The sequence below is a fragment of the Chrysemys picta genome, chromosome 2 (genome assembly GCF_011386835.1).
Source record: "Chrysemys picta bellii isolate R12L10 chromosome 2, ASM1138683v2, whole genome shotgun sequence".
Taxonomy (NCBI): Eukaryota; Metazoa; Chordata; order Testudines; family Emydidae; genus Chrysemys; species Chrysemys picta.
The window spans coordinates 164074295-164089457 of NC_088792.1; the positions used below are offsets into that span (position 1 = coordinate 164074295).

Genomic DNA, 15163 nt, shown 5'->3' on the forward strand with positions numbered 1-15163 from the left:
GGAGCAGATTCATGGCCCGTCTGGCCCAGTGCCCTGTCTCCAATATTGTCCAGCACCCGATGCTTCAGAGGAAGGTGCAAGAAACTCCTAATACCTAGAAGTAGTTAGGAGGAGAAGGAGAAGGGGCTGAACCCCATGCAGGTCAAATGCTATCATGTATATAAGCCAGACTGGTTTTATCCAAAACCAACCCAGATTACACCCCAGATGCATAATGATTTTAGTGAACGTGAGGTTTGTATTCTTTTACTCCCACCCCCTTTCTCCAGGAATTTTGCTTTCTATTTTCCAATGTGCATGGGCTCCTTTGTCACCACATGCTGCAGACAGCCTGAAAACACCTGGCGTGCACTGTACTACTTTGTCCTATTAGTGTTTCTTCATCTGCTCATCCAGTCATTCTGTTTCTTCCTTGATTCTCCCACGGAGAGAAAAACAGGTGAGCCAACCACAATGCAGAATGCTTGTCAGATCAAAGCACTGCAGCATGTTGTTACCTAGCAGTGACTTTATCAGGCATCCAGATTTGGATAATTCATTGCAGTGGCACAAACGGTAACAATGACAGAAAACGGAAGAGGCCAGATTTCTCTGATAACGTATTGTAATGGAAAGAGTTCACACAAGTGTCCCTAAAACTATCATCTTGGGGTTACAGTTCTAGTTGTAATTCAAATGCTTGGTCTTCCTCAGTTTTGGTAAGTGGTATTCAGATCACTCATCACAGATAGTAAGTGTGAAAAATCGGGACAGGGGTCGGGGGTAATAGGCACTTATATAAGTCCAAGCCCTGAATATCAGGACTGTCCATATAAAATCGGGTCATCTGGTCACCCTACTCATCACCTACTTATCTCCATTTGTAAACTAATTAACATCGCTAAAGCAACATCCTGTGCAGCTCAACACCACAATGTGAATGGACCTTGCTAGCCTATTTTCTGCATTTGGATAAATGCAGCTTCATTGCCAGCAAATACCCCAACTCCTGCTACACACTTCAGTGCGCTCATGAGCCGCATCCTGGATTAAAAGCAGTGTTAGAGAAAGGGGGTGGTATTTGTGGATTTTAATGCAGATGATAGCTGAGGTGCAGTAGCTGTATATGGGAGACACAGAGCAGCAGAGGGGAGAGAGTTGTAACAGACAAAATGAGCACTGTTTTTTGTTGCATGTCTTGTTGCAAGTGAAGATATGCTGCAAACATTCAGATTCTTTTGTCATTTTTCCTACTACTCTTGCCCTTAGAAATAATATCGCTCAGTATCTGCAGAATTGTCAACAAATTGTTGGGGTTTTTTTATTCCCTGGCAAAATAGTGCGAAAGAAAGCAAGAAATAAAGGAGTTATTCCTGATGTCTCAGAGATGGAGAAGAGAAACTAAGTGAAACTGACTATTCCTGTTTGGCAAGATTAAAACCTCCTCGTTTCATATGCCTTCCCCTCCCTCCCCCATTTTCTCATAGAGAAATGTCTAATTTTATATGCAGAGTGCAGCTGAGATTTCACTCCATGGCCTAGAGGTGCAGACTATTCCCACTGCACTAACGTCAGCGCTCAAGGATAGATCATACGGTGGTAGTTTCAAGGTTTCTCTGTCTCTCTCTACGTATAATCTAGATCTTTGCATGGAAGAGGCTACTCAAAATAAATTGTAATGTGTTAATGGCTATAAACCAAGCCATCAGATGCGTGGATCTATCTTGGGGGTGTGGTATATGCAGAATTACATGCCCAGAATCTGATCTTGCACTATTGAAGACAATGGCTGGAGAAGGATCAAGCCCCCAAATATCAGGAGCTGTGAAGTCATCCTGCCATGCTGCCAAGTGGTGGGTGTGGGGTTGTGATTATTAAGGCACAGACAGCTTGTGAAATGAACAATTGGATTATTTTTATTTGAACGTTACAGAACAGCAATGGGAGCCAGCTGTAAAATGCAGCCTGCCCCAGTCTGTTCTACCTTCCCCTGCAATCACCCCATCTTCCAAAACAAACCACCACCTTTGGCCGCTGCAGTCACACCCACACTGCATTGCAACAGCAGCTGACCCACACACTGGGAGCCTCAAAAAAAAAAAAAATGAAGGACAGAGCAGCACAAGACCATTCTATGTGCCAGTGCTTCAGGACAGCCCAAGGCCCATCAGGTTACTAATCCTATTACAGAGCTAGAGGAGACTGCAGGCTACCGCTAACCCTGCATAGTTCTCCAGGGAACCAGATGTAGCTTTGGTCCAAATCTCTTTTCTGCATATTGGCATCCATGCCTAGACATTATTATCCCATGCAGAGAAGTGCATATGGTTATAAACAGCCTTGTCTCATGGCTGTGCAGGGACCCTGTTCCTATAAGTCCTGACACAAAGGCTTGGTCTACACTAAACCCCCAAATCGAACTAAGGTACGGAACTTCAGCTATGTGAATAACGTAGCTAAAGTTCGAAGTACCTTAGTTCGAACTTACCTCGGTCCACACGCGGCAGGCAGGCTCCCCCGTCGACTCCGCGGTACTCCTCTCGTCTAGCTGGAGTACCGCAGTCGACGGCGAGCACTTCCTGGTTCGACTTATCGCGTCCAGACAAGACGCGATAAGTCGAACCCAGAACTTCGATTGCCAGCCGCCGAACTAGCGGCTGGGTGTAGACCTACCCAAAGACAGACCAATGAAATGTAGTTTGGGCACAGAAAATGCATTGTTGTGTCCATTTAAGGCCCTTTCTGAGTATTTCTACTGAAAACCTGAGCTTGGTGCACGCCTCAGAAAACCCTGCAAATATTCACTCCATTGACTATTAGAGTGTGCGATGGCTGTGTTCAGACCCCAGCTGTTTTTTTATTTGTGCTGCAGTCAGATCCAAAAGAGCCCAATCAGAATCAGGGCCCCACTATGCTAGGGGAAGATTTGATCCCCCACCTAAGTTGATTATAATCTAAGAAACCCCCGTGTGTGTTTTCTCTGGACATTTTAATGAACAAATTTATTACTAAAACTGGTTAGAAAAATAGATTTTTTTTCCCCTGGGAGAAGTTTTTGGGGGGGGGATGGAAGGGAGAGAATCATAGAAATTGAAATCAGTTGAAAAAAATCTCAGTTTTCCTGTAGGAAGTTTCAGACCAATTTGAAACGAACAGTTATTTCAAATGGACAATTCAAAGTAAAACGGTCATTTCCATTTCATTTTGAATAATGCTTAAGAAAGACGTCGTATCAAAATTTCATTTTGTTTTAGCTTCTTAAAAATCAAACACAAAGCATCATTTGAAGTTGAAATGAAACAAAAATTTTAGTTTCAACATTTCCTGCAGGAATTTTTTTTTAATCTGAATTGACATTTTTCTGTGAAAAGTTTCAGTTCTGACCAAACAATATTTGATCCTATATTTACTGGCATTGGGATTGATTGGTATGTATTTGACCATACATTTATTGGTTGTAGGAGACCGTGAACTTTAAATGCCATTATTTATCATTTATTTTACAGCAGCATCTAGGGTTCAGTCAGGATAGGGCTCCATTGTGCTAGCTGCTGAATGAACATACTAGACAATATTAGCGGAAAGCAAATTTTGAACTTGTAAAAGGCAAATATTCTCACTGGAAACCTGATTTGTTCATCCAGCCAGGGAACAAACACCTTGTGACTCCAGCGTTCAATTAAAACAAACCATCCCAGCTCAACTCTCAGAAACTCAGAATTATTCACAGAAATGAAGTGTTCAATCATTCTGAATGACTGATCTCTCTGGGTAAGTGTCACACTGCTCGCTCCATCTCAGAGCAGAAAAAAGAATCTAAGTCCATGCAATAAATTATTCACTACAAATTATTTGCTCAGGTTTCATTAAACCACATCCATTGTATATTGGGAAAGAGAAGGAGACAGATGTATGAAGATTTCCTATTGATGGCTAGGATAGAAGCAGTTCTCCATTGCATCTGTTTTCCAAAGAATCACACTCCACAGAAAGCAAGTGAACGCTGCAAAGATCAATGATGAACTTGCCTATGAGTCAGCCTAAGAGTTACAAGACGAGTCTACAATAGAGAGAGAAAAATACTCGGCGAGAGAGTTAGCAAACTATCCAATCTCCAAAGCCCAAGAACACGCGCAAGTTTTATCCTGGACACGCTGCAGTACAAGACTCGTCGCCAGATTGTCAGACGTGTCCAGCCTCCAGAGTTGGGGCTTGATTTCCAAATGGGCTCAGCTCCCATTGTGGGAGCTGCTGGCAGGGGCGGCTCTATGTGTTTTGCTGCCCCAAGCACGGCAGTCAAGCGGCTTTCAGCGGCGCGCCTGCGGGTGGTCCCCTGGTCATGCCGATTTGGCCATGTTTCTGCGGGAGGTCCGCCGGTCCCGCAGCTTTGGCGTACCCGCCGCCAAATTGCCGGCAAATCCGCAGGACCGGCAGACCTCCCGCAGGCCTGCCACCGAAGGCAGCCTGACTGCCATCCTCACAGGGACCGGCAGGCCGCCCCCCGCAGCTTCCTGTCCCAGGCCTGCACTTCCTGCTCTGGTGCCTGGAGCTGCCCCTGGCTGCTGGGTGTTGAGAACTTATGAAAATCTGGCTCACTGGCGCCACATCTGATATCTTAAAGGGAACAGGGATGAGCCTGGGAAGGTCATAACCCATTTTTACACAATTAATCTTTTCTTATGGGGCTGAAACATGAGACTTTAGTGACAAACAGCCAGCTATTTCCACAGGAAAAGAGGGTTTTTCTTTAAAAAGACCAGCTCTGCAGGGAGTATGCTCTTGGAGCAAAGGCTGTTTTTGGAGTTTCTTCTAAATTGGGACATAAATGGTGTTTGTTCAATAGCTACAAATGTAGGAGAACAACTAAAATCTGTCCCAGAAAATTCCCTCCGAAATTTTGCATCAAAGAATCAATCTCCTGAAATGGCAGCGGAAACCACAGCAGGTACAACGTGGCCAAAGGGTACGTGTGCCACACTTCACAGCATACAAAATCCAAGAGATTTATTTTAAAAAAATAAAACACTTAAAAATCAAAGACAAATGCAAGATACAACCAGAAGGTAAAAATCAAATAGAATGAATCAATTGCACAGCTATGCCTCTTCCCCCTGCCGCTTCCATTCCCCGTAGCAACATTCCCAAGAAGCCATTGCTTGTTCTAAAAGACTGTGTCTCAAGACTGGAGGTATCACCAAGAGCTAGACTGTAGGGCTTATGTCCTGCCTCCGGCATTCAGCAGTAGGTTAATCCAGGGAATAGAACAGTCTATGGAGCAGTCATGGTCTCACCCATATTCAAAAGCACCCAAATACCTGGGAGGCATTGTGTTTTATACGGGCTGGGTCAGAAGGTAACATTCTAGTCTGGAGCACAAAGAAACAAAGACAGAAGAGGTCTGGGCTGCCAGGAGAACAGACACTGCTGCGGCTGCTGGAAGAGCAGCTCAGAGCTAGCCGAAGAGAAAGAGGAACAAATACTGAGATGGATGGAGAGGAGTCTGCTGGCTCCAATACGCTGGGGAAGCAAGCTGAAGATCTCTCCTAGCTATTGGTGCCATTAGCACAGCACCTGCTTCTCGCAAGCAGCTCAACATCTTTGCTGTATCAGCAGGAAGCTCCGGGTTGGGTCTTTGCCACTCCAATTTCTTGAGGTGGACGGGCATGTCTGGCTTGTCCCTTCAGATTTCCAGCTCACTGCACGCATTGCGTCACAGAGCCTGGTAGGCATGGTTACATACTAGAGCTGCTGCGCCTGATGGCAGCAGTGTCTGCTGGGATTGCACAGGTATGACAAACTAGCCTGACACATCGCTCCAGAAATATACGACATAAAACCAGGTTGTTTTCCCCATTTAGAAAAACATCTGCTACGAATTAACAACTCAGCTTACACCAGTAATTACATGGACAGATGAAACGAGGCTGCTAGCATGCCCCATTGCTCACAGGTAGCAGTTCCTATTTTCTGCACTAGTGCCTCCGTCTCCTGTGGACTGAAATTTGGCTTCCTCTTTCAGCATTATCAAGAGTTGGAAGGTTGTTGCCTTAGAGTTAGCAATAGCTGCTGGGAATGTCCGTTTCAATCTCTAGGTAAGCCAGGGTAGTATATACAGGGCTAGGCTGTTTTGACAAGTTCCTTATAAATAAATATGTGCTGTTATAATTGTCCTTATTTATTAACGACATTTCCTCGTCTACCATGCATCAATCAAGGCTCTTGTCTGCTTCCACTGCTAACAGTGGGACAAATTCTCTGTCAAATTTACACCCATGGCAAAACATTCATGAAAACCAGAGCTGAGGTTTGGGCAAACCAATCTGTTCCGATGTGTCCTGAGGATTGACAGAATTGTCATTTTGTTGAAAACAATGCAAACCTTGATGGCATCAGCTGAGTTTTGCGTTGAGTTTCATGTTCACTAAGTCATTAAGACCCTTGCACAAAAGAGCCCCCACCCTCAAGCTGCCTGTAAAAATTCTCTTCCCCCTAGAGCTTTCCAGTGTTCTAGTTTGGGAAAGATGGGTCCCATTTCAGACTCACACCTGTCACTGATTACTAACAGCACAGCCGGGGTGGATATGAGAGAGTATGACTGAAGTCCATTTGTGATTAATACTCCACAGCCTGTCCTCTAGTGCTAATGCGTTCACCTTCCATTTATCCCAGCAGCCCCACACAGTAGCCAAACCAGCAATCTGCATACAGTATTCATTTCTGACTCCCATATATCTGACTGACACCAAGCCAGCCTCACATTTACAATCATTTACACCTCTTTCCTCCGGAATGCCATGCAGCATATCCCTACAGCCCAAAGAGAGTATGCTCTGGTCTCTGATGTCAAGACGGGGTATGTACTGTATTATTTTCCTCTTACTAGCATTATACAATGAGATATCCTTCTGCGATTCCCTCCCTATTCAATGGGAATTTATTTAATTTTGTTTTGATGATGTGCAGTGCTGTTAATTGCTGTTCTAACATCTCTAATGATATATCCTTCCTAATTGTTTATAGCTTGCCTACCTCTTAAGTGCTTAAATACATTCAAATACTAATCTATTCGCTGCAAAATTAGAAATTTCTTCTCAGCAATGGATAGCACAGCACATTTAATATGAAAACTTGAGTTCAAATTGCTGAACTCTTAATTGAGCTCACTAACTACATTCTTTTTGAAACCTAGTTTTTCAATATAGTCTTCAAATTACAGAACTAACTTTGCAAGTTTAGACAGCAGCAAGAAGAGATGCAGCAGGCAATGTTACAATGGCATTATTTAAACATTGGATACACAATTAGAGAACAATATAACCAGCAATAAAATTATTTTTAATTTAAAACAGCGTTGTTCTGCATTTACATTTTTGATTGCATTTTAAATACTACTTGGCCAGTTACAAAATCCGCTGCAAAGGTTTCTTCTTTTCATGCATTTCTTTTCTATAATGGATTGGTTCAATAATCTTATAAAAGATAAGTTTTATACACAAGTTATTAACGTAATGAGACCAAGCGGAACAATAAATGTTCCATACATTGGGGTAGCATTACCAGACATTCCTAAGTGCCAAAGAAAAAAACTTAGAAAATCAAGTCCAGGCCATATATTGAGTGGATGTAGCGCAGGGACTTCTTTTACTGTTCTCTAAGCATGGGAATTTTAAAGAATAGTCTCTACATTTCTGTATCACTATTCAATGGTAGCCCAAAAAGTGATTCCATCATAGCAGAAGAATTCTGCAGTTTTCAGCAATATATTATAGCCATTGCAAAACTTCATTCTAACAAATTTAGGCTCTGAGTAACAAAGAAAATCTTACCTCATAATGTGCCACCCGCTGAGATTCTGATATTAGCTGAGCACTGCACACTTTGCAATAGCTTTCAGTGAATAATTCTTGGTCAATATCAGACGACTTCATCTGCTTACAGTGAGACAAACAGACAATAGAACAGAACGAATGATTATTTTCAGTACTACCACGGACAATATAGAACAGTTAAATTTCACAATGATCCACGAAGAGTGGAGCAAGCCAACATTCCGAGGAAGTTGGATGTTCTCCAAAATGTCATTACAAGCAAACGAAGCTGTAGCATCTTAAATTCTGTAAGTCTGGAGATAGTTGGCAACCCCAGCTAGATACCATTGTATGGAATTCTCAAATAAATGGGGAGTTGTGCATCCAGTAGGGACTGCGGATAATCTATTTATTTCTATTCTTGAATGATTTGGAACCATCAAGTTATGCACACAACTAGCCTATGTAAATACACGTTCTTATTGCTGATACCCTCCCTTCTCCGCCTTCTTACTGTCTGTTACATTTACTTGCTGTGTCTTTCTTAAATTGGATCATAAATAAACTTTAGGACAAGAACCATGATACCCTGTAATACAATAGGATCCCATTATAGGCTTGGCCTTCTGGTTTCCATTACAATGTAATAAATAAAATAATAATAAAGGACTCAAAGGAAACAGCAGAAAGCAAATAAAATTTTCTCAGCCTGTAAAAGAAAATCCAGACCTAAAAACGTTTACCTTTTTAATAAACATAATTCATTATTGCTGGTATTATTTCCGGATTTCCACAATGAAAAGCCAGACATGGAATTAATTACAAAAGACCCACCCCTCAACCACACACACACCTTGCTCTGCTTGCTGCAGTGTGTGGTGACATGTTTCAATCTGATGACCAGAAGTGCTGTGAAAACATTTCTAAGAAACACCTAGAGACACAACAATACAGGAGGCATGTGTTCAAGACCTACGGATCACTACTTAGGACTGATGGATCATTTAAGTGATCCGAAGTCCCTCTTACTTGGGGTGTGAGCAGGACTTGAACATTTGTCTCCAAAGTCAGGACAAGACAGGGTATTGACCCACTGCACCTCCCATTTTAGATATATGCATTTTTACCATGTGTCATCATGTCTCTCGCCTCCAGAGTGCCTCCTAGTGGCCAGGTACAACATTACAGGGATTTTCTCAGCACAGCACCACCTGCAATTTTCCTAGAACCACAAAAGTCTCCTGATATGGGCAGCCTCTCCCTCCGGCCAGCTCCCATTCAGGCAATCCCTGCTGTCAAGCCCATCTCCCAGCCTCTATTTGGCCCTTTCTGTTCTTCACGTCTTTTCTTCTTGACCCCAGTCTCTCTCTTTTCTTGGCCTGGGGCAGGGCCGACGCTACCCCATTGGGAGCCCTACGCAGGAATATTCCCACCCCATGACACTGCACCCCATATTCTTCATAGTGATATTATTATATGCGATATGATTATGGCATAATTATGATGGATTTTATGCAAGATGGGTCATGTAAGATGTCATTGGAAAAGTTATGATTTGCTGAATACAGTTAGCCTGTTTATGTGCATGTATCATTTTTGAGTCTGAAGTTATGAATATTGACTATACATCTGTATTTCACATGTAGTTACACCTGGGTGATGCTCACTAGGCAAGATGCTTTCAGTCTAGGTTGTGGGTGCGGAAGGCAGGGCCAGCTCCAGGGTTTTGGCCGCCCCAAGCAGCCAAACAAAAACAAAACAAGAAAAGCTGCAATCGCGATCTGCGGCGGCAATTCAGCGGGAGGTCCTTCACTCCGAGCAGGAGTAAGGGACCCTCCGCCGAATTGCCGCCAAACAGCTGGACGTGCTGCCCCTCTCCGGAGTGGCCGCCCCCAGCACTTGCTTGGCAAGCTGGTGCCTGGAGCCGGCCCAGGGGGAAGGGCCTATTCGGGGTAATGGGCCATTAGGGGGAACAATAGGCCTTAGGAGAAGATTATCCTGCACCTGGTGAGCCTTCCTGAGAACACTCCACACTTGTAAGTAATGGCTGCTATGACTCAGCAAGGTATGCAAGGGCCTGTGACCAGACTAGCTGACTCTGAACTCCATCTTGGGAGGTCAGTGATTTGCCACAACTGAGGGTTTGGGACAAAGGGTCAGGATCACCTTAGCTGCCTGTAGGGCTTCGGGTATCGACGGCACCTGAAGCTGACAGAGGCCTGCACCGCTATCCGGAGTCACAGGCAAGGTATGGGATGGGCTGTACCGCACGACTCGACCGGAGCTGGGACCCGACTTCCCAAAGGGGGCGCTGAGCTGCCCGATACCGGTCTTGACTCGCCCTCTTCTTTCCCTTGAGGGAAGTAGGAGATCTTCCCCTCACTGTCTTCTTCGGCATCTTGGCTGGAGCCGTGGAGGGGGATCGGTACTGGCTCGTGGATGGCGCTGGTGGAGCACTGTGCACCGATGCCCTGGTGCTCAGTGCGGAGTCAGACCATTGCTCCAGTGCCGGAGTGAGCGCCGACTCCATCGGGGCACTTTCAGGCAGTTGTCACGCTCCTTTTTCAGCCTGGGTTTGAAGGACTTACAAATACGACACTTGTCGCTTATGTGCCCTTCGCCCAAGCACCTCAGGCAGCTACTATGTGGATTTCTGATGGGCACAGGCTGTTTGCAATGATCGCAAGGCTTAAATCCTGGGGACTGGGGCATGCCCCATCCCCCAGCTGAGTCCCGTTCAGGACGAATGAAGACTTTAAGAACTACTACTAAGGGTAACTAAGTCGACTACTAAATATATACAACTATATTACAGGTTTTATAATGTTCGCAAGAACGGAGAACAAAACCAACGCTAGCCAAAGCAGCAGATGTTCCAGCACCGTCACTGGTGGCAAGAAGGAACTGAGGGTGGGGAGAGCTGGCAGTGCCCCATATACTGCGGCACATGCACTCCACTCCAGAGGGCACCAGAGCCAGTCGCCTACAGATACTGCTGAGGGAAAAACTTCCAGCACCAGTGCATGTGGCGAGCACACACATCTAATATGGACTGGACATGAGCAAACACTCGAAGAACTGCTAATTCATAGGCAATCTAACTAGTGTCTTAAGCTTAGTTTGCATTTTTGTTTATTTGCTAGGCAATCTGCTTTGATCTGTTTGCTATCCCTTATAAGAACTTAAAAGGGATCTTTTGTAGTTAATAAACTTACTTTTGCTTGATCTAAACCAGTGACATGCATGGGAAATCGTAGCGGGGTAAACTATGAGCTAACACTGTACAAATCCCTGTGCAGTGCAAGACGGTATAATTTTGGGTTTATGATCCAGAGGGAATGCGTGCCTGGGGAGCTGAGAGTTACCTTGGCTGCAGCCTTTCTATGGTTGGTTCATGCAGTGGATGGTCAGAGAGCCTGCATGTAACTGCAGCTGGGTGTGCCCCTACCTGTGTGAATGCTGGGGGAAGTGTAGGACCAGGAGCGGAAATGCAGCTTGTGAGCAGCACAGTGTGAGAGGGAGCCTTGGCTGGTGGGTGAGAGGGCTCAATGGTACCCCAGTTCCAGGTGGCACCCTTTGGGGAATCAGTCACCCCCCCACACACACACACACAAATAATTAATAGGGGACCCCCTTGAGCTGCTTGGGGCCCTAAGCAATTGCTTAGGGCACATCTTCACTAGCAATGCTAAAGTGCTTTAACATGGCTTGTGTAGTCGCAGCACAGCGCTAGGAAACCCACCTCCATGAGGGCATAGCTCCCAACGCTGGTGCACTGTCTATACTGGTGCTTTACAGAGCTGAAACTTGCAGCACTCAGAGGGGTGTTTGTTCACACCCTTGAGTGAGAAAGTTGCAGCGCTATAAAGTGCCAGTGTAGACAAGCCCTAAGTACGCTTATGCCTAGCACCAGCTCTGCCTGGGGGAGAGGTAGAGGGACCCATGCCCAGCCCTCTATCCCCTGGGTTCCAGCCCAGGGACCCTGGTTAGGCAGCTAAGGACCATTCCTTCCATCCTTCCCCAATTTTCTCTGGGTTGCTCCTACCTGTACCTCAGTCATCAGCATCTTCACAAGACCTGCAGCTCCTGCCTTGAATTGGTGGTTCCTCAGCTTCTTCTGGGACCAGCTACAAAAGCATTTCCTAAAAGCCAGTCTCAGCTCTTCCCTGTAGCAGCTGGATTGTACTGCCAGCAGCTCTCTGCCCCTTGTACTGCAAGTCAGTATCTCTCTCCTTTAAACAGGTGCTCCCCCTCAGCCCTCTCTGTGGGACTGGGTTTGTATTCATTCCTTGCCACTTTGCCTTAGCTTAATCAGTTGCAAGGCTTTAGCCAGCTCTCTTCAGCTGAGCACCCTCCCCAATTAGCCTTCCAATCTGAAGGGGTCAGCAGCAGCAGCCCAGCCTTCTCCTGTCAGTATCTGTCTGCTGGGAGGGAGGAGGCAGCACCAGCTTTCATGCTGCTCCCCTTCTCCTAACATTTTCCCAATTGGTTGTGTGACAGAGAAGCCTTGCCTTGCCTTCTCTGCTTCCAGTCTCAGATTCCTTCCCCAATCATCATTCCTTCCCCAGACCCTTAGGTCTCCATATGTATTTATGGGACCTTCCAAACCCTTAAAAGTCTAAGCCAGGCACCGGGGCGGGTTGCCCATTAGGCACTACTGCCCTCAGTAGCAGACTACCTCCTCACAGCTGTTTTACTATTTTAAGTGTATGAATTAAGATTGCAAAACTGTTTTCCATCTTAATTATCCTCCAAATATATAAATACTGCTGTGCATAACCATTTATAATATGTATTACTCATACCTGAAACATGCTTATAACACCTGTTAGTTTATAAACAGTTAATGATTATCTAAACATGTAATTTTATTATCAAATGTGATGGACATGCAGTTTGACATGATAGTGTTTTGCAGCAGTATCCCAAGGGAAACAGCCCTGGTGATTTACTAGGTTTTGCTGTTCTCAGAGAGCTATTTAAATATTTTTGTATTCCCTGCAATTTACTATAAGGAAATTCACAAAAATAGATTAAATGAGTGACCTGGCTAACAGGAATCTCTAAATCCACTGCACACTCCTTCCTCATTATGCAAGTGACTGCAGAAATCAAACGTTATGAAAAGATATCCAAGGTACCAGTCGGGAAGAGCAAGGCAAGGAAGGAAAGTGAACCCTAGCAAAGCAACTGAGCAGCAGAAATAGCTTTAGAAGCAACATATACAAATCTGTGTCCTGATCAAGATCCATTTTCTATTTGTACATCAGTCACAACAACCCCATGTGCAGTCTAAGGTGGTAAACAATACAGCTTCTTTAGCAGTGATCTGAGTCAACTGATTGTGTTGGAAAATAAATAATGTGGAAAATAAAAGGCTACAGAACAGTGTAGGCAGAAAAATTACCATGTGCAGAAAGCTCTGTTTCTGATAGCTAATTACTGGGTTTGACGGTATGCTCACTCACTTTTGCTACCTGCTCTAGGTTTAACCTCTATTTGTATTCTCTGGAAAATGATGTATTGGGAAACTATTCCCAATATTCCAGCAGGTATTTCAGGTACCCAAAAATTTCATTGTGAAATCCTGTCAAGCACAAACTGAAAATGCAGGAAAATAGTCTCATTTAAATCTAACAGATTAGTTTTGCATCAAATTTAAGGATCTCAAGCCAAAAATCAAGTAGCTAAGGGTGTTAATTATACTTTGCTTGCAAGTGGTATGTACTCTAACATCATAGGAACCCTGCAACAGCTAACCACTGTAGGGCACATGAGGTGGAGCCGCAGCATTAGCTCATCCCTTTACATTATGAAAAACAGATCCTAAGCCTATGTTTCCTATGTTGTATATGCACAACCTCAGTCCTTTATGGATAAACCTGTATGATTCCCATTAAGGGAAGAGAACCTAATGTTTTCCATATATGCAGTGGCTCTCTGTGTATTGACTCGGCAAGCCTGAGACATGAAGAGCTGAGAGTAAGATTGTTACAGGTCAATATCATCCGTTAGCTACATTTCATGTGCTACTGTTATTGCACATTGATCTAATACATCTCAGTGGATGGGTCCAGTTATTATGCTGGCAATATGTAAGCAGAATGTTACATATTACAAGCATTATGGAAAGATTCATGTGCGTTCCTGTTCAAACTAACTAATAGGGCCACTTCTCATAACGTGTGCTAAAATACATCAGGGACGTAGTTTCAGACCATGCACAACCAAAGCATTCCCAGCAATTGGCAATTAATTGATCTTTGATTATTAGCAGGTAATTAGGCCCAATGGCCTGTGATGGGATGTTAGATGGGGTGGGATCTGACTTGCTACAGAGAATTCTTTCCTGGGTGTCTGGCTGGTGAGTCTTGCCCACATGCTCAGGGTTTAGCTGATCACCATATTTGGGGTCGGGAAGGAATTTTCCTCCAGGGAAGATTGGCAGAGGCCCTGGAGGTTTTTCGCCTTCCTCTGCAGCGTGAGGCATGGGTCACTTGCTGGAGGATTCTCTGCACCTTGAGGTCTTTAAACCACGATTTGAGGACTTCAATAACTCAGACATAAGTTAGAGGTTTTGTTACGGGAGTGGGTGCGTGAGATTCTGTGGCCTGCATTGTGCAGGAAGTCAGACTAGATGATCATAATGGTCCCTTCTGACCTTAAGTCTATGAGTCTATGTTGTGTGTTTTTGTAACACCTTTGGTACCAGCGGATCCCGAAATGCCATGCAAACTAACCAAAAATGTGCATTTTCTATACAGGGACCACTTCATCAGCCACGAAGGTGCAGCCTCTTCTGGAGTGAAATATGGCAATTGTTTAACATCACACAGGAATGCTATGTTAACAGGGCAGGGCGGGGCAGGAAAGGCCCAGTCCTGTGACGCCCCAAGGACCACTGGTCCCAAAACAAACAATAACTTCTCCAATTAAAATGCCACAGGGATTTAAGTCATTATATTTTGCCTCCCTATGTCAGACCACCCGAGTTAACACCCCTGCTCTGGTCAGGCGTGCCATGGGAGCCCTACTGACCTTGGGTGTGCAAAGGCCAGGACCTTGAGCAACGCAGCTTTGCTGAGCTCTCCCGCCTGGGCGCTGACTCAGCACTGACTCAGGGGCACGAGTGCCACCCACTGCAGCACGCAGCACACCTGCAAGACCCTGGATTTTCCCTAGAGAGCTCCCCTCCACACACTGACTCAGCCCAGCCTCACTCAGCGTGGGAGAGCTCCTGCCTGCCAGCTGGGTGTGGCTGAGCTGAAGACATTAAATATGTGGGGAGTATTATAAGAGGCTTCATCTGTCTTTTACTGATTAGCCACAATTCATTACTGAAAAACTGAACACCTGTTGCTTACTGAGGCCACTTC

General features: G+C 44.8%; 1 protein-coding gene across 17 annotated transcripts in view; it reads right to left on the bottom strand.

The window, feature by feature from the left end:
• ZMAT4 (zinc finger matrin-type 4) overlaps positions 1-15163 on the bottom strand; it is a 200688-nt gene that overhangs the window by 111510 nt on the left and 74015 nt on the right. For 6 of the 17 annotated variants that reach the window (XR_010598664.1, XM_065584740.1, XM_065584733.1 and 3 more), the window contains exon 2: positions 7806-7907. Coding sequence is in view for 15 of the 17 variants with exons in the window: in XM_065584740.1 (XP_065440812.1) it covers positions 7806-7907 (102 nt within the window). In the remaining 2 variants the exon portion in view is untranslated. Of the gene's footprint in view, positions 1-7805; positions 7911-11832; positions 12096-15163 lie in introns of those variants that run through there. The other 11 variants (XM_065584736.1, XM_065584734.1, XM_065584737.1 and 8 more) reach the window with 8 other exon arrangements.